General features: G+C 32.5%; 1 protein-coding gene across 1 annotated transcript; it reads right to left on the reverse strand.

Annotated features, from left to right (window-relative positions):
* Window positions 1–1453: 1453 nt before the first annotated feature.
* Window positions 1454–24538, reverse strand: LOC124534875 (organic cation transporter protein-like). Its single transcript, XM_047110918.1, has 6 exons — window positions 24238–24538; window positions 19190–19412; window positions 13479–13734; window positions 5312–5944; window positions 4612–4790; window positions 1454–2824 (listed from the first exon to the last, which is right to left on the reverse strand). The coding sequence occupies exons 1-6, from the start codon at window positions 24408–24410 to the stop codon at window positions 2609–2611; spliced, it is 1680 nt and encodes a 559-aa protein (XP_046966874.1). The 5' UTR covers window positions 24411–24538; the 3' UTR covers window positions 1454–2608.
* Between the last annotated feature and the right edge of the window lie 976 nt (window positions 24539–25514).

Raw genomic sequence — 25514 nt, forward strand, 5'->3', positions numbered from 1 at the left:
GTTGATACATATTAAAATTATATTAAACGTGTATATAACAGAGAATCAATCTATATTTCTAATTGCAACTGCTAAGGCAACAGATTAAACAATGATTTTATCATCACTATATATTATAAAACAAAGTCCACCAGCCGCGTCTGTCTGACTGTACGTTCGTGATGTACTCCATAACTACTTAACGGATTTTCATGCGGTTTTCACTACCAGACAAAGGGATTCATAATCAAAAATTTTTGTGTAAATACGTTGAAATAGAGCGACATATATAAAACATGTCAGAAAAAAAACATAAAAAAAAAATTGGAATCAAAGACGGAAATATAAAAAATAAATAGGCCCACTCGTGCGAAGTCAGGACGGGTGTTTAGTTTGAAATAAGAATCACAGATTACCGTTTAATTAGTATTCATATGAAACTAAGTTTTATCTATCTGCGCTAACATTTACGTTTGCACTTTTTTATTTTTAATTCAAAGTCCACTCGGTCACGTAGCGTGGAATGGGATCACGTGCTAAACGAATAATTATGATCGTGAAAACGCGAGTTAAATAAAAAAAAAACTTTAAATATATTGTTGTAATCTAATTTTAAAATTTAATGTGTTACGTGTGAGGTCTTGTTTCAGGGAAGACTTAAGAGATTTTTATTTTTAATTTTAATTAGCAAATGCCCGGCATCCATTGCGATGTTGTTTTTTTTTTACAATTGTTAGATAAATGTCGCGCGCCATCGATTGCGCGTTAATCCTACGGTGAGTGGTCAACATCATATAAGTAACAATAATATTATGAAACACATAGAAATATCTAAGGTGATCAATAATGTTCATACCATCAATGTTATTTCATATTTAAAATCATCCATTATTTTTACGTACCAGTATATGATCATCGCTAAATATTAAAATGGTAAAAAGAAAGAACGAGTGGCTTTTAAGCATCCGCAATATTTAAAAATATGATATGATACACACCATGAACAATATACTTTTAGTACAATTACATTTATATATATATTTTAACTTCTTGTCTGATGTTAATTTTGCCCTATTGTAATATTTCGTTTCGATACTTGGTGGTAGGGATTTGTGCAAGCCCGTCTGGGTAGGTATCACCCACTCATCAGTTATTCTACCGCCAAATAACAGTACTCAGTATTGTTGTGCTCCGGTTTGAAGGGTGAGTGAGCCAGTGTAACTACAGGCATAAGGGACATAACCCAAGGTTGGTGGCACATTGACGATGTAAGGAATAGTTAATATTTCTTACAGATTCATTGTCTATGGGTGATGGAGATCACTTACCATCAGTTGGCCCATATGCTCGTTCGCCAACTTATACCATAAAATAAAAATAAAATATAAATATAATATATACATAATTTATATTTAAATACGATATAATTATGTATAGGTAATATATACTGTTTATGAAGAAATAAAAGTTAACATAGATTAAAAAATATTTTAATGAAATCACCTATTTTCCTTAATATTTTCATGGTTTTTATACAGTTTATACATTTAGATCACAGCATGTCTGAAGTGCACACAATACTATGTTAAATAATATTTTGTTTCACGTTAATACTATAGTTTTGTACATTAAAGAAATATAAATCGATGAGGCAAAATTTGGGCATATTATATGACTTACTGGCAGGCCCGTCTTAATACTAAATCCTACTAACAAACTGACAGTTCTTCACAATCGAAACGTAATCGTTGACTCAGTTTTGGTCATAGTTGTATCTACAATGTATATAATATTTATTTACCCACCCGAACCGCGACCTTATACGCCTTTGAATATAAAAAAAATATTATTATAGCCTAAGTCTACTCCCTATTATATCAGTTATCTGCTAGTGAAAGGCCCCCTCAAAATCGGTCCAGCCGTTCCAGAGATTAGCCGGAACAAACAGACAGAAGGACGGGCAAAAATTTTAAAAATGTTATTTTGGTATATGTACAGTGTATAACTAAATATGCATTGAGTAAAAAAGGGTTATTTTAATATTACAAAAACAATAAAATCAAATCGGGAAAGAAATAGGACAATAGAAGAGCAGTATGTAAAAACAATAAAATAATACATAAACTATTCAAGTTTCTATTGATATCTAATACAAATCAGAAGCAGGATAACAAGAAGATAAGGGCTAGAGTAGTTACATAAGGAATTAAAAAAAATTACAGAAACAAATATAGTTGGGATCCTATCGTAACCTATAGTTTCAATATACTAGCAATACGATTGTGAGTAATAGTAGAATTTGGATCGATATATAGGAAATGTATCATTACTACTTATTATAAGTTAGTAGAATTGGTCAATTGGCATAAGGTGCCTCGCCGATGATGGCAAATTCTTGGGTTATTGAAATCTGCTCTTGTTAGATATTTATATTAATTCGCTGGAACACTGCTTTTATTTTGGCGCTTTTGCTTAAAACGGGTCTGCCTACTGATATTGTATATTATGTACAAATATAATACATAATAAATATGTAAAAAATATAGTCAACATTTTTTTTACACTAATCACAATAGAACAATTGTTTATTATTTATCAGTCTTTCAAATTAACCAGATAACTTCACTACTTATAGTTTGGTCTTTGTATCAATTCTCCGTTCCGTTTCTCCTGGCTGTCTCTCTCCGACGTCTTCTTTATCTCTATGTCTGTCCTGTTCTTGAGCTTCCTTCAAGGAGTCTGGTAATTTTTGATTATTAGTCTCTGGTAGTGTGAGAACGAGTAATCCTGATAATGCAGACATGACACCAAAAACTAGTGTCGGAAGGAATTCGTAGAATCGTGACTGAAATGAAAAATAGGTCTTGTGATGAAATAATTACAAAAATTCATTTCAACTGTTAATGATATTTCAACGTCTATTTTAACTTATGTTACTTTTTAAGTAATTCTTGATAATCATTATCGTCATTATCTTGGCGCGGACATAATTCAGACGCTCCATGACGCATCATGATAGATAGTAGTTGTATGCAATGTTGTTTTGTATTCTTCTATATGTAACGCAAGTTAAACCAAATAGTTAACGATAAAAACAATATTTTAATAACGTAAAAATTTAGACTAAGCAATTTGGTTTCCTTTAAAATTAATTACAGATAGTAAAATATTTTAGTTTGAGAATCTTCTATTACATTACATATATTAGGTTGGGGAAAAAGTCTTTTCGCATATAGTATGTATGAACTTGTAATAAAATCTCTTTGGCTATACCATTTGTATCTGGCTGGTTTTGGTATCATTAAAAAGTTTTAATTTTAAAGAAGGCACTTCCAAATTCAAATTAGGAATTTGTGTGATTTTCATTTGTTTTTGTTGTTGTTAAAATGAGTGAATCTAAAGAAGAAATTCGATACATTTTAAAATTTTACTATAAAAAAGGTAAAAATGCAACTCAAGCCGCGAAAAAATTTTGTGATGTTTACGGACCTAATGCAGTATCTGTGAGTGTAGCGCAAGTTTGGTTTAAGCGTTTTCAAGCCGGAAATTTTGATATCAAAGATGCATCTCGCTCTGGTCGCCCTGTTATGGACAAAATTGATGCCATTTTTGAAAAAGTGGAGCAAGATGGGCATATTAGTAGTTAAGATGTAGCTGAAGAACTGGCAATTGACCACAAAACGGTTTTGACTCATTTGAATAAAGCTGGGTACACAAAAAAGCTCGATATATGGGTGCCTCATGAACTCACTGAAAGAAACCTAATGAACCGTGTACTCATTTGTGATTCTTTATTACGACGTAATGAAACCGAACCATTTTTGAAGAAACTGATAACTGGTGATGAAAAGTGGATCACATACGACAAGAACGTGCGAAAAAGATCGTGGTCAAAGGCCGGTCAAGCTTCACAGACTGTGGCAAAACCCGGATTAACTCGCAACAAGGTAATGCTGTGTGTATGGTGGGATTGGAAGGGCATCATTCATTATGAGCTGTTACCGCCCGGCAGGACCATCGATTCAGAACTGTATTGCGAACAATTGATGAGATTGAAGCAAGAAATTGAGAGAAAGCGGCCAGAATTGATCAACAGAAGGGGTGTGGTTTTTCACCATGACAACGCTAGACCTCACACATGTTTAGCCACTCAACAAAAATTACGAGAGTTTGGCTGGGAGGTATTAATGCATCCGCCGTATAGCCCTGACCTTGCACCTTCAGATTTTCATCTGTTTCGGTCTCTGCAGAATTCCTTAGGCAGTGTCAGGTTAACATCACGAGAGGACTGCCAAAACCACTTGTCGCAGTTTTTCGATCAGAAGCCCCAAAATTTTTACAGCAATGGGATCATGTCACTACCAACAAGATGGCAAAAAGTTATGGAACAAAATGGCACCTACATACTTTAGTCAAATGTAATAATAATAAACTATAAAAAAAACTTTTTGAATTTTCATATAAAATACGAAGAAACTTTTTCCCCAACCTATTATAAATTGTAATTAAAACAATTCACAAAAGTTATATTTCCATGTCGTTAACTTATTAAGATTCTCTGAATCATTGGCCTACCTAAACATGATTTGGCAAATCAAATACTTTAAGGAAAATTGCTGAATAAATACTTACCAATAAAGGAGTTTGAGGGGCGACTGCAGAACCAATTCTTCCAATAGTGGAACAAATCGCTAACAATGTGGTCCTGTAATTGGTTGGGAAAACCTCAGCCGCGAATATGTATAACGAGTTGTAAGCTAATGTAATGAAGAATTTACCGCCCAAATAAAACGTTGTAGACCAGTTACCACCTGGAAAGTTGAGAAAATACTTAGTTAAATAAATATGGAACATTAAGAATTTAGTTTTTGTTGCCAGTTGTTATAAGCGTACGAGTCTATTTTTTACTATTATAATCTATATTCATGACATGTTCTTTTTTTTAAAAATATCGATTGTCAACTAATATTCGCAAACACAATTTTGCAAATCGATTATTTTGTTATCTGATAATTTTAATAAAATGAAACGATTTTAATGTGCCCTTGTTACAAACGGTGACAAAACCAGTACAAGGGTGCAAAAACAAATATTTGCTCATCAGCCTTAAGCGGAAATCAAATCCGTGTCAAATAGCATAGATACGCTTAAGTTAGCAAAGATAAAAGCCAAGTAAAGAAATACAATATAAAATTATGCGCTCATAGTAATATTTATTTTAAAATACAAATATCGAAGCAGTTTGCATTTAAAATGATCCATTTAGTGTCTTTTCCCGGATCTTGTCAGTTCTAATATATTGTTAAAAGAGACGTGAATAAAATAAAATTACCTGGTAAAAATCCATAAGCGATAAGTATGATTCCAGTCATCATAAAAGCAGATGCTATAACTCGCTTTCTACCGAATCTGTCCAAGCAAATCAATTTGCAGACATTCGCCGGCGCCTCAATTACAATAACAACAATATAATTCAAGTAGCTATTTCCCGACAATTCGATTGCATTTATGGAAAGACCATAGTAGACCAGGGTAGACGTTGTCCATAAGAAAGAACAGGTAAATAATCGTTTCCATATCATTGGAGATAACAGGAGTTGTTTGAATGTGGACTGATTAGTCGCCAAAACCTCACACTTTCTAGCATCTCGTTGTTTCATCGCGGTCTTTTCTACTTGGTCATAATGATCTTTTGGTACGGTCGCTTTGTTGACCTTCTCACATTTACTGAGGACGTTTAGACCTTCTTCGTAGAGTCCTTTGCTGAATAGCCATCGGAAACTCTCAGTGAGAGTCCATAAGTAGAAGAAAACAAGAATGGCTGGTATGTAGATAACGAGGAGCAAGTATCGCCAGCTTTGCAGCCACCAGGAGAGAAGAGTAACGGTGACTCCTCCGAGGATAAACATTGTGTTGAACAATAAGCTGACGAAGACTCTTCCTTTTGGTCCCACCAATTCTAACGCTGTTGAGAAATAATAAAAGGAATTAAGCAACTCATATTTTGGTTCTTAAAATTGTGATCACCATAAGGTAGTATTCTGCATCCTAATTTATCTGTAAATATATTATCATATTGATAATTTTTATTATGTAATTTTCATATGCCTTCATTTTTTTGCCAAGGAGATTTATATTCTAAATTTTTGACTGAAAATTTACGTCGAAAATTTTTGCATTTAAAAACTACATCACTTGTAGACTCAAAGGTGATCTTTGTTGAGTACTATATTATCTAATTATATTGAATGTTATGCCAACATTCCACGCGGTCAAAATTTATGCAGTAACCAGTTTTAGTTCATATTTGTATATATTTAAGCATTTAATGTTATTAATTCTTATGTTAATAAATAATTTTGAATATGTATTTTCTTAATACACATAGGTATTGTTCACTGTATTTTGTGTATTGCGTTCTTGGTCAGAGGTTATGCACAATCTTATCTCACAATTCTAGTCTTTGATTGTGTTTGTAATTAAGCAAAGTTTACAGGACACAAACAAGGTGGGATGGTGGACAACTTACACTTATTTTAGAAACTTTCTTTACTAGCCGAAGACAAAACTAAGTGGGTTATTCGGGGACTAGTTGTTATACCACCACTTAAGCTACTGGTAAAAGGAAATCAATCCGTAAATAAACAGCACCCTGTTTGGTAATCAATTAGCAAGTCATGCGTTATCGAGTTAGTCAGGGACACGAGTATGAAAGCTAAACAAAGATCACCGGAAATATTGGGTGAGCAAAAACTGTAATTAGTCACATAACTGACGAGCCGTTAAGGAGACGGTTGAACGACGCCTCTGATATCCCAAAACACTATTGTGTTGGATTTTGTCAATTGACATACCATAGCAAACTAAAATAGAGGTCGATTCCGTGAGGTCAGATATGTGAACATACGAGTAGTGTTAGTTGTATTATAGGCTATGTATTTTATTGATTGTTTTATGAAATCTGCTGATTCCAACTTCATTCGCGTGAAATTGGTACAAATTTCAGTAATGTAGACTCTGAACAGTGATCAGTCAGGATAAAGGAGTTTATGACCGGAAAAAAATCTTCTTCTAATAATATGAAAGGTTAAGTTCTTCTAATAATAGCAAAGATTTTAAATAATGATAATTAAAAATACTTTGCATACATTGACGTTTTGCTTCTGATTTTTATTATTTTGACCGTATGGTCTGGGAACTTTTTGGTAAGATGGGAATTAGACAAGGACTTAAAAACTATTATCATATAAGCTCGATAAAGCAGTACGGTTTTTTAAGAATCCATTTTCCATTTTACATCTAACTCATGAAATTTTGACTATAGAATTACGTCGTTACGAGTTTTCTTATACGTGTACCCCATTATTTACGAAATGTTCGTATTTACAATAATCACTTGGTGGTAGGGCCTTTACTTACACATATTCTACCGCTAAACCTTGTATTGTTATGTTTCGGTTTGAAGGATGAGTAAGCCAGTGTAATTCTATTGTAAAAAAATAAATATGGGATACACATACATTACTCTGATCCCAATGTAAGTGGCTAAATCACTTGAGTTATGGAAAATCAGAAGTAACGACGACCACAAACACCCCGACCCAAGACAACATAGAAAATTAATGAATTTTCTACATCGACTCGGGCGTCGAACCCGGGACCTCGGAGTGGCGTACCCATGAAAACCGGTGTACACACTCCTCGACCACGGAAGTCGTCAAAATTACAAGTATAGGGTCATACTAACATTGTTCCTAAGTTTAGTGGAGCTTTGGATATAAGCAATCGATAATATTTCTTATAGAGTTATTGTCTACGGGCTGTGGTGACCACTTACCATCAGATGGCCCATTTACCCGTCCGTTTACCTACCTATATCAAAAATAAAACACGTTATTGATTATATTATACTATGGATTGTAATTGCTAGTTACCCGAAGATGTTACTTGAAATTAGAATTTAAGTTCTTAGTGATAATTTTCTTTGTGTTATTGAAGTATCTAAATCTTGCTTACTTATCTGTTTTTTTTTTAGATCAGAGACTATGACGTCGAATACAAATCTAATTAAAAAAAGCATTATATTTAATATTAATTTACAGTAACCTCGATTTATAACTTAGAAAAAAAAACAGCGAACAGCAATGAGAAATATTCGTTTTAAAATCACCATTCAAGGAAGTATAAGTATTTATAACTTCTTTATTTACTACTGGCCACTCAACTGGAAAAATTTAATCCAAAAATTCGTAGGTACATTTTAGGCTAATTTGTTTTTGCCTTTTTTTGTCTGAAATGAGTTTAACGTAGAAAGTCAATTGTTGCTCCGTATTTTTTCATAAACAAAATCACAGATTATTAATAAAAACTTTTATTTAGTTTAACAATCTACTTTTAAAGGTACTAGACAATTTATTTTCATTACATAGTATAAAACATTGTCGCTTACCGCTGTCTGTAGCTATGTATGCTGAGATCTTTAAAATTACGGAACGGATTTTGATGCGGTTTATTTTAATAGATAAAGTGATTCGAGAGGAAGTTTTTTGTATATAATACACGTACAATATAGTAAAGAAATTTGAAAAATTCTGTATTATATTTAGTATCAGTATTGTCGGGATGGGACGCTAGTCAATGATAATTAATTAATTGATTTAGGTACTCCTATCATAACAGACTGGAAACAAATAATGCACTATTTGTTAATTAATAACACTACTTGGGAAGATGAGTAAAACATTTTTGGCTTTTACTTAATGACTTACGAGGTGTTAGGCTTTATAGAAGTCCATTTGGGTATGTGTCACTTCCAAGAAAAAAAAAAAAAACAAAACACAAATAGAATTATTCATAAACCGATTTAAACGTAATTCACGATTTGTAAATTTATCGAAATTTAAGTTTGAAGACATGATAAGTAAGAATCAAATAATGTTACTCTTATCTAGTTTAAAAGAATGTTTGTTCGATATTGAATTTATTCAGAGTACCCTAACAGATCCTTTGTCAGAATCTGCTAGGATGCTTCTGGGGTTCTATTTAATGGCCATTAATAGTAAATAGGCAGAGATGAGATGAGCAGAGATGGCCCAGTGGTTAGAACGCGTGCATCTTAACCGGTGATTGCGGGTTCAAACCCAGGCAAGCACCGATGATTTATGTGCTTAATTTGTCTTTATAATTCATCTCGTGTTTAGCGGTGAAGGAAAACATCGTGAGGAAACCTGCATGTGACAAATTTCATAAAAATTCTGCCACATGTGTATTCCACCAACCCGCATTGGAACAGCGTGGTGGAATATGTTCCGAACCTTCTCCTTAAAAAAGGAGAGGAGGCCTTTAGCCCAGCAGTGGGAATTTACAGGCTGTTGTTGTTGTTGTTGTTGTAATAGTAAATAATGCTAAATCAAAATGTAGGAAAAAAGTCGGAAAATTAAATAAGAATAAAAAGTTATATATTTCTAAATAGTTTTTAATATATTCCTTAAACAGAAACCACATTGACTTGACATAATATCTAGACAGAGAACGATATCATCATATAAAGCACTATTGTCGTCTGTCCAGTCGTAAATCGTTGACCTCACCGACTTCCTCTCACGAGTCTAAACTCGAACGAGACCATAGGAAATTGTACGAGGAAATGTTTTTAAGGGAATTCAGTTATGAGTTGTTATTGTTATAGAAACGTCCTTGTGATTTTGTCTGTTCTTTGTGTTTCATTTGAAAATATTTTAATGTATGAATGTGGGTTGTGACTTAAAAATCTGGAATTTGGAGATTTCATTATGAGTTTGGATTGAAATGTTCTAACATTCATCCTCAACAGTAGTGCTGATGAACGATACATTTTTTTTTAATTTATAGTATAGTACGACACAACTTAAATGTAGCATCGGCAAATTCAATAAAACCGATTACGCCCGATTTACACAACCAATAGAAGTTGTGTAGTACTATACGTAGTTTTGTAAATAGCTCAAATGCTTGCTAGGTCATCACTGCTGTCTTGGAAAATATGAAGTGTTATCGCTCGTATCCGAAATTATATGAACTCACCCACAAAGTGAAATAGTACATAGTCGCACAAGGTCGTTAAAGGTACAATGCGTGATACCAGTCGCCTTTAACAAAGACTTGCTCCCTGGTCACGTAACTCTCCGCATCGCTACCCCATTCGAAACCGCTTCCGCTCTTGATTTGACCACCTTGGCAGTTCCTACTGTACGTTCGATCATTGAACCCAGTAATAATAACGTCACTGTTACAATACAGTACAAATAATTCTACTTTCTTAGTGTTTAGTTAAGTTCTAGTATTATTCCATCAACTTTCATCATCGTCTATGATTATTACTGTTATAACATTATTACCCTATTAAGTACTGTTATATAGCGCACATCTTTCGAAACGCTTAGTAAATCTTAGCTCTTGGAGTGATTGCATTTGGTCCGAATGTTGCAAGCGTTTATCTCTTTACATTTACTTTCAAAACCGCTTTTCTGAAGATCGAGCTGTACGAAAAATATATATGGAACTATGCGATATATTCTAGAAGTTTCTGCACGTTTTGGTGGTGATATAGAAAGCAATATGCAACCGCTAGAACTTGGGAGAATTACGCTGTAGTTATTGGACCCACGTCGTAATATTAAGTTGTTCAAATCTGGTGTTTTTGAAATGATTTATTCTTATCAGATTTATCAATATCAAGGCCATTATTATACACAAATAAATAATAAACAAAGTCACTGTACAAATCATGCGTGGAATGTAGGCAAGAATTCGCATTTGAATCGCAATTCCGATCTTCTGCGCAAAAAATAAAACATGCCCTCCTGTCACCTGTGAAGGCAATAAAGCGAGGTGTTTGTCATACTTTTAAAGAAGGTTTTTGCGCTGTTACTTCAAGGTCCAAGTGTTTCAAATGATATTATTCGTATTATATTTGTATGTATATACATTAGAAAGAAAATTAAGTATCAAATTATATCGATCAGAGTACGATTGATCTATATACTAATACTAGTATTACACCGCGGCTTCGCTTGCGTTTTGTTGTTGTTGGTTTTTATGTGTTAGGCGAAAAAAGTAGCCTATATACAACAACAGTCTGTAAATTCCGACTGCTGGGCTAAAGGCCTCCTCTCCCTTTTGAGGAGAAGGTCTGGAACATATTCTATCACGCTGTTCCAATGCGGGTTGGGGGAATACATATGTGGCAGAATTTCTATGAAATTTGTCACATGCAGGTTTCCTCACGATGATTTCCTTCACGGTTGAGCACGAGATGAATTATAAAGACAAATTAAGAACATGAATCAGCGATACTTGCCTGGGTTTGAACCAGCAATCATCGATTAAGATGCACGCGTTCTAACCACTGGGCCATCTCGACTCTTGCCTAGTCTATATCCTTTCTTGGAATTGAAGTTTTCATATTAGAAAAAAAAAACAGTTCATAGGTTTGGTCGTGAAAGAGCAACAGACAGACAAACAGAGTTACTTCCGCATTTATAATAATAATATGGATTAAAAGTATACGAGTTAATATTGCAACTATAATTGAACTTAAAAGTACTAGTTTGTTTTTGCTTTAATTAGGTAGGTTACTAAGTGCTTATACCCATTCAGACGCGACATAAACCGGTATTATATATTGTATGTGAACAAAGAAACGCGTGATAAACTTGTACTATACAACAATATTGATAAGCACATTATTTAGATCAATGATACATCCAATTTTCTAGCGAACAGCCATTATTATTGTTGTTGTATCCAAACAGTATAGACAAGGGACATAACATTTTAGATCCCAAGGTTGGTTGGTTGGTGATGTAAGGAATTTGATCAAATGTTTCCTGACCAATGTCCAAGGTCGTTGGTTTACCAACAGGGCGCTTATTTCCTCGTCCACCTACCCATATTATAAAACTTGATCTTTTGCTAAGTCCATCCATAGAATTCGTCCAATCTACAGGATATTGTTCATAAGATGTAATTAATGATAATAGTGTTAACAATAGGAACATTATCATAGCTTCATAACGGCCAGCATCCCGGGAGTACAAGTACGGGTGATATATTTTTATGACCTCAGGAACATGAGTTATTGTTCACGGAACAATGTTTTCTCTAAGAATTTCATGGCAATTATATCTTTATCTTGTAGTTTTAATGTGTTCATTTAATCCTTTGAATATATTGTTGAAGCGTTATTTTGCAGGTTAATTTTAAAGAATTATAACTTACTAGCGACCCGACCCGGCTTCGCACGGGTGCAATGCTGATACTAAATAACTATAGACTTTATTTAAAGTAAAGTAAAGTAACAGCCTTCTCTTCCATTAAGCAGAGGGTTTGGAAGATATTCTTCCACGCTGTTCCAATGCGGGTCGGTGGAATGCACATGTGGCAGAATTTCGATGAAATTAGACACATACAGGTTTCATTACGATGTTTTCCTTCACCGCCGAGCACGAGATGAATTATAAACACAAATTAAGCATATATATATAGTGGTGCTTGCCTGGGTCTGAACCCGCAATCATCGGTTAAGATGCACGCGTTCTAACCACTGGGCCATCTCAGTCATCTCAGCTCACTTTATTTACGACATCACATCAGAAACTTCTAAAATTATCAGTCTTTCTCTACTATAATGTCCATTTATTGTATACAAAAATCTACCTCTTGATTCAGTCTGTCTATTAAAAAAACCGCATCGAAATCCGTTGAATAGTTTTAACGATTTAAGCATACAAAGGGATATAGAGGACAGAAAAAGCGACTTTGTTTTATGCTATATAGCGATTACAAGAAGGATTTTGGACTGAACATTGGACATACACAATATTTAGAAAAATGCACGTCGAAATTTGAGACGGGAAAATTTTGTTAAAAAAATAGTATGTATAGACAATTATATACATATATCACCGTTTCAATCAGTAAATAAGTACCTAATTTGCAATATCAGTTTTATTTCCTACATCTGTATGGTTTATGAGAAAAATACACAAGAGTACTGATTTGTTTTTAATTAAGTTGCGCATTCTCGATCTAGGAAATATTTATACTAGATCACGACACTAGTGGTTCCGCATTTGTTATTTGTACAACATAAAAAAACAAACGGTTAACTTGTAAACAGAACAATGTCAATATGTTGTGCTTTGCTTGGTCCGGGATTCGATTCTTATACTAAAAATATGCTAAACATTAGGGAGTGCTTTGAGAAACGCAAAATTATTTATTAACGTACTGTTGTACGATAAGGTATGACTTATATCTTCATTGGAATAGACATAGAGGGAAAATATTCTTTAAGGATCTCCTTTAAAAAAACTTTACCATATATAGTATTGGCATATATTGTTTAAGCCCAAATTAATGTTTTTTTATGGGGTAATTTCCTAAGTCAAATGATTAATAATTAAAAATCATTTAAAAAAAGTTACGAATGTATGCATTTTGAAAATGATAAAACTTACCAAGAACGAAACACGCTGTATAAACTCCACCGCCGAGCGCTGGTTCCAAAAATTCCAAAACGATAAACATTTCGTAATTCAACGAAAACGCCCGAATGACCCCGAAGACTCCGTTTGCGACGCTCGCGAACACGAGGGCAAGGCGCCGCCCGAACCTGTCCGAGATCAACCCAGTCAGAGGTATCGATATGAAGAATCCAGCATTATGAACTGTTCCGACTAGAGATCTCTTCCAATCTTGACAGCCGAGATTGAACTGAAAAAGAAAAATATTTTGTACAGTTTCGATTTTTGAATTTTACAACTTATGAATTTATTTCCCATCAGTGGCTTCGCCCATGTGTGATAGTGGGGGTCAGAATAAGACATGTGGAGTTATGTCCCTTTCTGTCCCAGTACTTTGGGCGAGCTTGGCACTTCTTGCAGTTTTAGTGTCTATATGGTTAGATGCTTTTTGTTTAAACAGAGGGATGTTGACAAATGGCCCACCTATACAAATCAGCATATAGGAACTGATGGATTACATCCCTTACGCCTTTAGTTACAGTGACTTATTCATCCTTCAAACTCGAACTCAATACTATGTATTGCTAGTATTGTGTCATATAAAAACACACTACACCGATGTTTTTGCAAAATTCAAAATCATTTGTGTTAAAATTTGAATTAAATACGTTAATGAGAGATCGCTTAATATTGATCGATTTGGATAACGCAAACCAAGCCTCCCTCTTCGTTTTTTTTTTCCTTTTATGCTACAGTTTCACGGTACATATACCAAAATAACATTTTTTACAATTTTTGTCGATCTATCTGTCTGTTTGTTCCGGCTAATTTCTGGAACGGCTGGACCGATTTTGATGGGACTTTCACTGGCATAAAAACTGATGTAATAGGGAGTAACTTAGGCTACAATTTTTTTTTGTCATATTCAAAGGCGTACAAGGTCGCGGGCACAGGTAGTACAATAATGTAACAATGAGGAGTAATCTTTTCCAACAGATTTAACATACGAGCAATTCTAAATTAGTTGTACAAATGAGTCAATTATGTTTATCTGTAATAACAATCGTATTTTGTTTAACACTAAAGCAGGTGCTAAACAAAACATACATACATACATACGAATCAAATAATCACTGTAATTTTGTATGAAATTGACGTTCAATTATGTTTTATAGTCATTTTGTTAGAACGTGTTTTTAATTTAAAATCTCTTTTAAAATATTTGATATTTTTGTCGGAAGCTATTAACTACTATGTAAATATTCAAATTATAGAGTTGAATGAAAGTTCATTGAACATCGATTTATTTATTTTTTAGATACGCAAAGCTAATTAAAAAACACAGGCAACAAATCCCTTTTCAAGAATTGTAATGATGAGGTATTAATACGGGTTTTTTTCCAAAATATTATTTACTAGTTGTTGCCTGCGGCTCCACTCGAGTTTTAGGGTGTTGGCTGTCATGTGACAGGAAAAAAACATAGCCCATCCTTTCTTGAAGTTCCAGTTTGCTTCACACCAAATTACATCAAATTCGGTTCATTAGTTTGGTCGTGAAAGGGCAACAGACAGACATACAGACAGAGTTACTTTCATATTTATAATATTAATAAAGATTAAAATCATAATTAGTAATAAAAAGCACTTATGAGTCTATTTAGTCAAAGTGTTTTCATTACAAATATTGTCGCTAAATTGGTCATTTAAAAGGTTAATTTCTATTAACTTTAAACAACAACAAAACAACAACAACAGCCTGTAAATTCCCACTGCTGGGCTAAAGGCCTCCTCTCCTTTTGAGGAGAAGGTTTGGAACATATTCCTCCACGCTGTTCCAATGCGGGTTGGTGGAATACACATGTGGCAGAATTTCTATGAAATTTGTCACATGCAGGTTTCCTCACGATGTTTTCCTTCACCGTTGAACACGAGATGAATTATAAAGACAAATTAAGCACATGAATCAGCGGTGTTTGCCTGGGTTTTAATTTGGTTTGGGTTTGACCGCAATCATCGGTTAAGATGCACCTCTGGGTCATCTCGACTCTTAAACTATCTATATATTACTTAAAACATTTACAGGAATTTATGAAAACTTTTTAGTTCGAGTATTATGTCATAAAGGTATTTTAAACACAGTAATCATTCAGTATGTAGCAATTTCGCAAACAATTTGTTTTTCGATGTAAAGATGATAACTATGTTACAACTATGAGATAAATTATGCTTCATAAATATGAAAAATACGAGTTTGATTTCCAAGTGTATTTATTTAAATAAATGTATTGATAAATACACAATCTTGAACATAAATTTATAATAAATAAAGTTATAGTTTTATATTTTATAATAGCTTCTCAAGATTGTAGTATTGTATAATTTGATTGATGATATTTTAATGTGCTTGCATGGTTTGATTGTCAGACAAATTCATGAGATAAATTTTTTGATTGCATATTACGACAGATTGCGTTTGCATTTTGCAGTGTAGTGTACTGTGACGAATTGACAAGTCTCCATGGGATTCTGGATTTCTCAGATAGGCATGATTGGTATTTTTTCTCGCTGTAGTTGTTATAATAGCAAATAACCACAGCATGGGTTCACTATCAAGCATTTATAGGTTTCTCATAGCATATTCGAAGACGGTGACCAGATGGTCACCGTCTTAATGTTATTACTGAAATATATTTCAAGCAGGCATCTGTATAATATGTACCCAAGATATATATGAGGGTATGATATGACTTGAGAAACCCACATCTCACAGATCAGATCTCATCATCGATATGTTTTTTGAAATAGGTAGTTAGGTTGACTAATAGGCTACCTGATGATAAATCGTCATCTCAACCCACAGAAGCAGTAAGATATATTCGTCATCCCTCACATCTTTTCTCCGTCACGAATCTTACCAATCGTACATACCCTTCTATCAAGTAGTAAACAATAAAACAATGTATACATTCTATGTAAGTATTAGTAATTATACAACATTATACAGCGCTAATCTTCAAAACAATTTTCGCGAGAATTCATTGTTCGATAAGAGCATGAATGTACATTCCGTATTAATCGATTAGACAAACTTATGAGTCTTTTATTAATAATAATAATTCAATAAAAAGTTAATTTGTTAAATTTATTTAATATCATTGTTTTCGAAATTAATGTTTCATATTCATTTAACATCATATTTACTACATATAACAAATCTAAAAAATTGATTGACAGTTTGATTAATCTTTAGTTGATTTGACAGATAAAACTCAAGCCCTAGAAGAATGAAATTTCACGAATGTGTTCTGAATGCAAATGCGTCCTCCATGGAGGTTTCATTAAAGTACGTAATTTTTTAAGTCGATATGACAATTGTTATTTCGGCTTTTGGTTATAAAAAAAAGTTACTTGTACAAGAATATACTATTTAAATATAGATAAATACTCCACGTTGATTTTTAGGTAGGTGGACTAACAAAGTAAATAAAACTGCGAAAACATTTGGATTTAGGGAATAAGTGAGACGTGAGACGCAGCATCATCAAACTTTATAGGCTGATGATATATGGTGAACCAATTAATACTGTTAACTACAAATGCTATTTACAATGTTAATTGAAAAGTTATTTATACATAAGTAAACTGTCACCACGATGAATATTATTGGCACTATAATAATCATAAGCCCGCTACCATTCATATGAATCATAATACGAATTTAAAACGTAAATACGTGCCGTGTACACAACACTGACATCGAAAAAGGTAAATAAACACCCAAAAATAAATAATTGTCATCGACATTTGTTGATACGTTCCATTAAATGAAGGTTATAAATTATAAGCTTATAAACATACACGTAACAGATAACCTTTAGTTAAATCATTTATATCTAGATAGACATACGAATAATCAAAGTTTCTCTTGGTGGTAAGACTTTATGCAAGCTCGTCGGGGCAGGTACCACCCACTCTTCAGATATTCTACCGCTAAACAACAGTACTCAGTATTGTTGTGTTCCGGTTTGAAGGGTAGTCAGCCAATGTAATTAAAGGCACAAGGGACATAACATAAGTAGTTACCAATAAATACTGATAATTTTAGAAGTTTCTAATGTGATGTTGCAAATAAATAAATTCTGTAGTAGTATATTCATTATCAACATTGATACCGTGAGTATCCGGGGCGGGTCCCTAGTATTATAATGAACAGAAGTACATTGATGTACATAATTATATGTAGAATATCTTATTCGCAAGGATGAAGAGAAAAGTTCGGAGGGACCACGTCAATGATCCTTTTTATGAATTAATTAAATGATCCGATGAGTGAGGTTTAAGAGGCTTCTCTAAAGCAATGTATTCATATGATTGATGGTATATATTATTATATGTTGTAAAGCAGATAATAATTACAGACGTCTCGTGGACAAGACACTAGACAATGTTAAAATATCGAGGTCCATCAAACAAAAATAAAAAACATGGTAAACATATCGTTTTAAAAAACTGTAATAATTACAGAGTTGTATTGAATACCTATAAATATAAATTTGCTAAAATCATTTTTAATTTGGCAGTATAATGACGAGCTATTTTTCTTTCATCAATAGACGTTGATGATGTTAGATGTGTGTGATCCTTTTTCACATAGTCTCATGTTGCAAATCTTGAAGACTAAGATGTTATGTCCTTTGTGTTTGTATCTACAAGTAGTAGTATCTTACAATGTATTGCTTTTTGAAGGTAGAATATATTATGAGTGGGTGCTAAATTCCTAGGAGAAACCGTACAAAGTCATTCCATGATATAAGTCTTTGAGTTTTTAAAATCAACTATGAACCAAGATTTTTTAATTTCTCTTAATATTGAGCAACGTGTTGTCTATATTTGCATAGAACAATTATACATATAATATAAATTTGTCACGTAAAAAGGTTTCATAATCATCGCTTTTAAATCGTGAGGCTGTGGTCTACCAAGCAATTTATTTTCTTGATTTCATAAGGATTTCATAAAGATGGCTGGATGGAATGACGTTCAAGGATATCATATCCTTCCATCCTTTTCTCGTTATCATATTCTACTTTATATAAGAATACACTTTTATTTATTATTATATATTGATTTTCCAAGTAAAAAAATATCACAGGTTCGGAAAAAATAATCTGACCTTAGCTGATAAAAGAATTAAAGACGTAACTTTAATAGATAAAAAGTGTATAACGTTTAATGTAGATACAACCTTTATAACACCTACACTAAATAAATAAGTAATGTTTTCAATTTAGTTAGACATAAATAACGTTGGTAAGAACACTTTATTTTATTTAAAGATAAATCCCAAGTTAAAAAGGACGTATATTCATCTATGTAATTTACAAGAGAGGATAAAAACTGAATATTTTTTAAAGTTTTTTTTAGTAAAATATACATATTCTTCTGTATCCTTCAATTATACGATTTCATTCAATTTGTACATACATTTTAGACCTTATTGCTCTTACACTGGTGATATGAGGTTTAATAATTAAAAATGATGTTATAACCAACATAATAAGGTCGATAAAAAAATCTTTAGGGACGTGATATATGATCTTTTAATTGTGGGTAAAGAATTATATCCTCTCGCAAACAAGTGGCAGTATTATAACGTCACAAGCATCATAATAGTTAGTCAATAATATATAAATATCACAACTTACCTCTTTCACAATAGAATGTTCTTCGAAATACACGTACGAATCGCATTCAATCTCCGAGGATGTGTCGAAATAGTGCGGATAACACGTTTCGTTGTTTTGGGTGGAGTTTGTGAAGTCGCTGACGTTGAAAAGTGCGTAACGAAGGCATTTCGAGGGAGATCCATCTTCTAAATGCGGTATCGTGAAATTTACATCCGGGTCTTCACATTCTGGTGTTGAGCATCTGTGAAAAGAGATATTTAGAGGAACGAGATCGATTTTCAAAAATTTTGGACAAATATTGTCCCAATTTCTTGTAATATCGTATTCACTAATTGTATTATATATCTGATTAATTATTTTAGGATATTAAGAAAAGGGTGTAAGTTGTAAGTCGATTAACAGTATAGTAGTACAGTAACCGCCTGCAAATTTTCCACTGCTGGGCTAAAGTCCTCTCTCCCTTTGAGGTGAAGATTTGGAGCATATTCCACTACGTGTGGATATGTGTACGTGTATTGTATATGTATACATATCCAATGTGTGGATACACATGTGGCAGAATTTGGTTGAAATTAGGCACATGCAGGTTTCCCCACGATGTTTTTCTTCAACGCCGAGCACGAGATGAATTATAAACATAAAATAAGTATGAAAATTCTGTAGTTGCATTTTGAACCCACAATCATCGGTTAAGATGCACGCGTTCAAACTACTGGGTCATCTCGGCTCGATTAACACTGCATATTGTACCATTTTTAATGATAGTAAAGAAAGTGTAATGCAAAACATTTTAACAGTACGAGAGGCAAACGTAAAATAACTGTACGTAGCGCTTTGTTTTGTGTTATTTTTATAACAGATTTCCCGAAAACACTCCAATGTTTTCATTATTCAAAGATCATTTTCAAATACTCTCAAACGCTCTTGAAAATAAAATGATCGTCTTAAACTTTTTATAAGAACGATTTACAGACAGCTTGACAAAAAATACTCGCCATGTTTCTTCTTGAGTTTGAGGTTGTTTATTTTTTAGAACCATTGATAGGATTTGACTATTATTAAAAGGTATTTTAAATAGAAACAAAAATAGAATATTGGAAATACTTTCGTATCATATATAAACTTTCTAAATTAGGTATATAGTGAGTATATAGAAGGGTTGTATATAGGAGTAGGGTTCTTTTCATCAATATCTGAATATTCCTACAACCATAACATTCTTGCGCCAGAATATAGAATCATTCAGAGAATTTCTAATATGAAATCATGTAAGAGTTCCTCTCTATGGTTGCTAAATAAGTATGCATTTTATTTACTCATTTAAATTTAATGTACAAATGTATGCGATAAAAATTATCATAACCATGAATTAAAACATTTTGACGAAATCTGCATGTGCCGATTGAAAATGTGTGTATCCAGCAAATTATCTTGGAACAGTGGTGACATAAGCATAAATAACTCAATAGTTAGTTTTTAATGAGACGAAGCATATTCACTTTAGTTTTTCTGATATAGATTTATATTTAACTAGCGACCCAGTAATATTTTTATACACAATGTTTAAAGCTTTTTTGTCATTGGACAATAAAAAACCTCTATGTGTTTGCATTTTAAATCTGTAATATCTTCGAAAATATCCATTTAATTTACATACTAAAAGGGCCGCATTGATTTATATTAAAAAGCAAAGTATTGAAGGATTTAATTGGTAAAAGATTAACGTTGTATTTTTTAAAATAACTACGTAATGAAGCCATTATTTATCATAAAAAGTTAAGGAAAAAATGTTTACTGTGGGCAACCCTAAGAGGTAAAGACTAGTGACTTTTTTGAAGACCTTTTTGAAGTGTAAAATACTGTAGGATATTATTTTGGTCTATCTCGTAAGGTTCTACCAGAGTTTGCTATGTAGGCGCAAAAATGTGTTTATTTACTAAATTTTATTAGAAACCACATTATCTATTAAAATAAAACAAATCAAAATCCGTTGCGTAGTTTCAAAGTTCTAAACATGCACAGGGAAATATACACATGGGAAGCGAATTAGCTTAATACTATGTAGTGTAAGTTACTTCATGTTTTGTACTACATTATTTATATGCTTATGCCAATCGTAGAAGGTTTAAAATATTTGTATGACAAACATTAGATTTACATATTCAATGCGGTTTGCTAATAACTCGGCTTTATTATGCACTAGAAACAGTTCTTGTTTTTCAACATTATTAAGTATAACTGAAATGCATTTATGTCACAAATTAATATGAATAGAAGTAAAGTAACAGCCTGTAAATTTCCCACTGCTGGGCTAAGGCCACTTCTTCTATTAAGGAGAGGGTTTGGAACATATTGCACCACGCTGTTCCAATGCAGGTTGGTGGAATGCACATGCGGCAGAATTTCTATGAAATTTGTCACATGCAGGTTTCCTCACGACGTTTTCCTTCACCGCCGAGCACGAGAATTATAAACACAAATTAAGCACATATATATAGCGGTGCTTGCCTGGGTTTGAACCCGCAATCATCGGTTAAAATGCGCGCGTTCTAACCACTGGGCCATCTCGGCTCTTAATATATATCACAGGTTATATACTATCAATGATATAGAGTCTATTCTATGACAATGTTTGTCTTCAAGAAGAATGTTTGGAAAAGGCGATAAGCATACATAAAATTCACTAATAAACGGGTTAAAAAAATATTCAAATTGGACTGATCAATCTAGAGATTAGCTCTGTCAATCTCTTGGTCTTCAAATTTTTAGAATAGTGTAGATGTATAATATAAAATTGATTGTCTGGTTTAGTAACCATCTTTTAAGACTATAGATTCTGAAATCCAGGGTTCGCATCCCGACTTAAACGAATAGAAAGATATTCTTTTAATTACTATGTTTGTCTGCTGTAAATTTTGGCGTTTGTGTTCACTGTACACGTTACTATTGTCAGCATACAACAGCTCCATAAAATAGATAAACACGAATATATCAATCTGATTTTCTCATATGTGTGTATGCGTGTATAAATTTATTACACACCCAAACACATGACTTGCTTCTTTCTTCTTCCTTTTTTAATTCATATAATATTCATGTAATAATAAGTTAAGTAAGCAAAATTTAAACTTAGAAGAACAGAGTCTTATGGCAGAAGCATTTAATGTTTTAAGGAATTATGCTAATCTTCACTGTATACTGTAATTTGTAAATATCGTTTATGAAATAAATATATTTATCAATAGTCTCCAGCCAGCATATTTTTCACTGTTAGGTAAATTTCTTCAATTCAATCATGAAGCAATGGAATATTAATTAAATATTATAAAACATTTCATAGAAATACTTTATGATCTTTTTTTCTCAATTAATTTACAATTGCAAATTTAATCTAATTATTTTAAAATATTCGCTTTAAATTTTTTGATCATTGTTTATTTCTTTCGTATTATTCAATTCGATTTATTTATCTCATTAAATAAATAATAATAATTTCGTAGTTTTTGCGTAATATTTTATATATTTTTCTATTTATTTTCACCGAAACTTAAAACAGCCTCTAAATTTCCCACTGCTGGGCTAAGGCATCCTCTCCCTTTTGAGGAAAAGGTTTGGACCATATTCCATCACGCTATTCCAATGCGGGTTGGTGGAATACACATGTGGCAGAATTTCAATGAACTTAGACACATGCAGGTTTGCTCACGATGTTTTCTTTCACCGCCGAGTACGAGATGCATTATAAACATCTCGCAGCTTGCCTGGGTTTGAACCCGCAGTAATAGCTTAAGATGCCGGTGTTCTAACTACTGTGCTTAAAAAACATATTATTTTTAGTATTTAAAGTAAAACAATTTGTTTAAAGACTTTCGTTATTATAATCAAAGCCACAATCGAATAAATAAAATGCTTTTCTTATAAACGGTAACGATACTTATGACCCGATCAAGGAACAGCTTTTCAAACTAATCTATCCGATCACAACTCTATCCGAATAATCCGAGTTGGTTTTATGTGATTATACTGTTTGTAAGTTTACTGGTAATCGATTCACATGATTTGCATTACGATCGTGGTAGGACCTAGCAACGTTCTATTGGTGAGCAGTCCAGCGTTATTATCGATATTAGACCTCGTAATAATTCAAGTGTTACTGTTGACATAATATTGGCAGATACAGCACCTAAAATAATAATCGATTTTTATAGGACTATAGCATGCATTTTGGAGAGTACTCGAATTCTCTTTTCGAACTAAATGAGCCATCTCCATTCCTTTATCGAACTACTAGGCACACAAAAGTTTCATCCATACATTGTTGACATACCCAAAAGTCGAACTAAACGCTTTGACAGCTCCTTTTTGGTGAGAGTCGCCAAGATTTGGAACGACTTTGTCTATTTTTCCTGATAAGTTGAACTCCGGAGAATTTAAGAGTAGAGTGAACAGGTTTCTTTTGGATGGGCGTGTACCTCTTTCGTCTTTATATACACTTTCCATTAAGTCAGATGGAAGACAAACAAACGCCTTTTCCAATAAAATATGTATAAAAAAATAACTTAGCATTTTAAAGGTCATTTTCTAGTTTTAATTTGTGTCAAATATGTAGGATCGAACAGCGTTTGTTTGGCATAAGGGTTTATTGCTACTATACCAGTAACAAGGAATAGTTATGACGTCACAAAATCCGAAATGTCTGATAATAATAGTCATAAAGTTTACTCCATGGTTACATTATAAATTAGTACTTTTGTTTTGTAACTTTCTTCTTACATAAGACTAAGAGTACGCACATTATCTACAATAATTTATCTAATGCATTTCTTCACGTTCTATTTTTGAACGCAAGATAATTTTAAATTTATTGTCTATAATTGAAAATTATGCAATTCTAATTTCAAAATGTAATTCTTTTTTCTAAATTTTATTAATAACTTAATTGACTTTATTTTTCGCAAACACATATTTTTAAACACAAAATAGTAAAATGACCGTTTTTTTCTATATATAAAACCTACTTTTTCGTTAATTAATAATTTTAAATTTAAAAGAATGATCGATCTTACTTGTATCTGAGATCCATGGCTTCAAAGTTATACACAGACGAATACATTCCCGCCAACAATACAGGGAACAAAATCAGGACATAATTGTATATATTGAACTTCCCGAAAGGTCCTAGAATTTGCAATATGTCGTCCACTGTCACTTCGCTGTCCTTATTCTTCTCTGGATCCATTTTAATTGAATTAATTGAATAACTCGTTTAGCACATCACTATTTATGTAATTGAATATATTTAATTCGTATTTCTAACGCGACGCGGCTGTTCAATCGTCGGGGTTATAGTGCGCGAGATTCGATCGATTCATGACTTTTATTGTAGTTAGTTTTTTTCATTGCATTCGCTTATCGAAGCAACGAACGATTTCTTTAACTGTTAAATTTTTGTTTGGCAATTAATTTTAGGTAGAGCGAGTATTTAATGAATATTTAAAAAACACAAATGTTAAAAATGTATTCAACGTTAAATACAATTATATGTTACTCTGTCGAAATATACGTACACACTAAATCCTTTACAACAAAATTAAATAAAAGACATCCAAATTAATAATACCTCATTAAACTTATCACAATAATTACCACTAATATATATATTAAAAACCTATTCAACAAAAATAATCACATTAATAAAATAATTATTGTCTAATAATGCGATAGTTTGCATGTTCGTTACTAAATCACAAACTGGAAAGTGACTGGATTTTAATGAGATTTCGTATAACTTGAAGTTGTAGAATAGTTGTAGTCATGACAAAGAATATTTTGTTGTCTGTTTTATGGCTAAATATTAATATTCAATTTTAATTTAGGTCCAGCTTCCCCTCGCTTCAAATAGAAAAAAAAGTTTTTAATAAAAAAAATAATGACATAAATTATTTTTAATCTGTAAAAATTTGTAACGATTACAAATAAAATTAACCAAATGTTCGGTCCTGTTACCGTTAGAAGTGGAAAAAAAACACAGATAAATTAAATATGTGTTACTGACCGCTGGTCCAAAATATTGAAGCAAGACTTGTCTTAATAACATCTAATAAATACTTGCAATTCTGATGAAGTTCATAACAAAATTGCTTACGAGATTTAATTGAATATAAATGAGTTACTCTCGTATTCCATACACAGTTTAGTTGATAATAATATTGTAAATTGGAAATAGACTGATTTGAATGATTAATACTTTTAGTATATGAATTATCTATGCAATTGTTAGATAATTATTATGTTCACTATTATAATAAATGATTTACCAATGCTTCATTTATTGTCTATGAAT

Source organism: Vanessa cardui, chromosome 13 (assembly GCF_905220365.1).
Source record: "Vanessa cardui chromosome 13, ilVanCard2.1, whole genome shotgun sequence".
Lineage (NCBI taxonomy): Eukaryota > Metazoa > Arthropoda > Insecta > Lepidoptera > Nymphalidae > Vanessa > Vanessa cardui.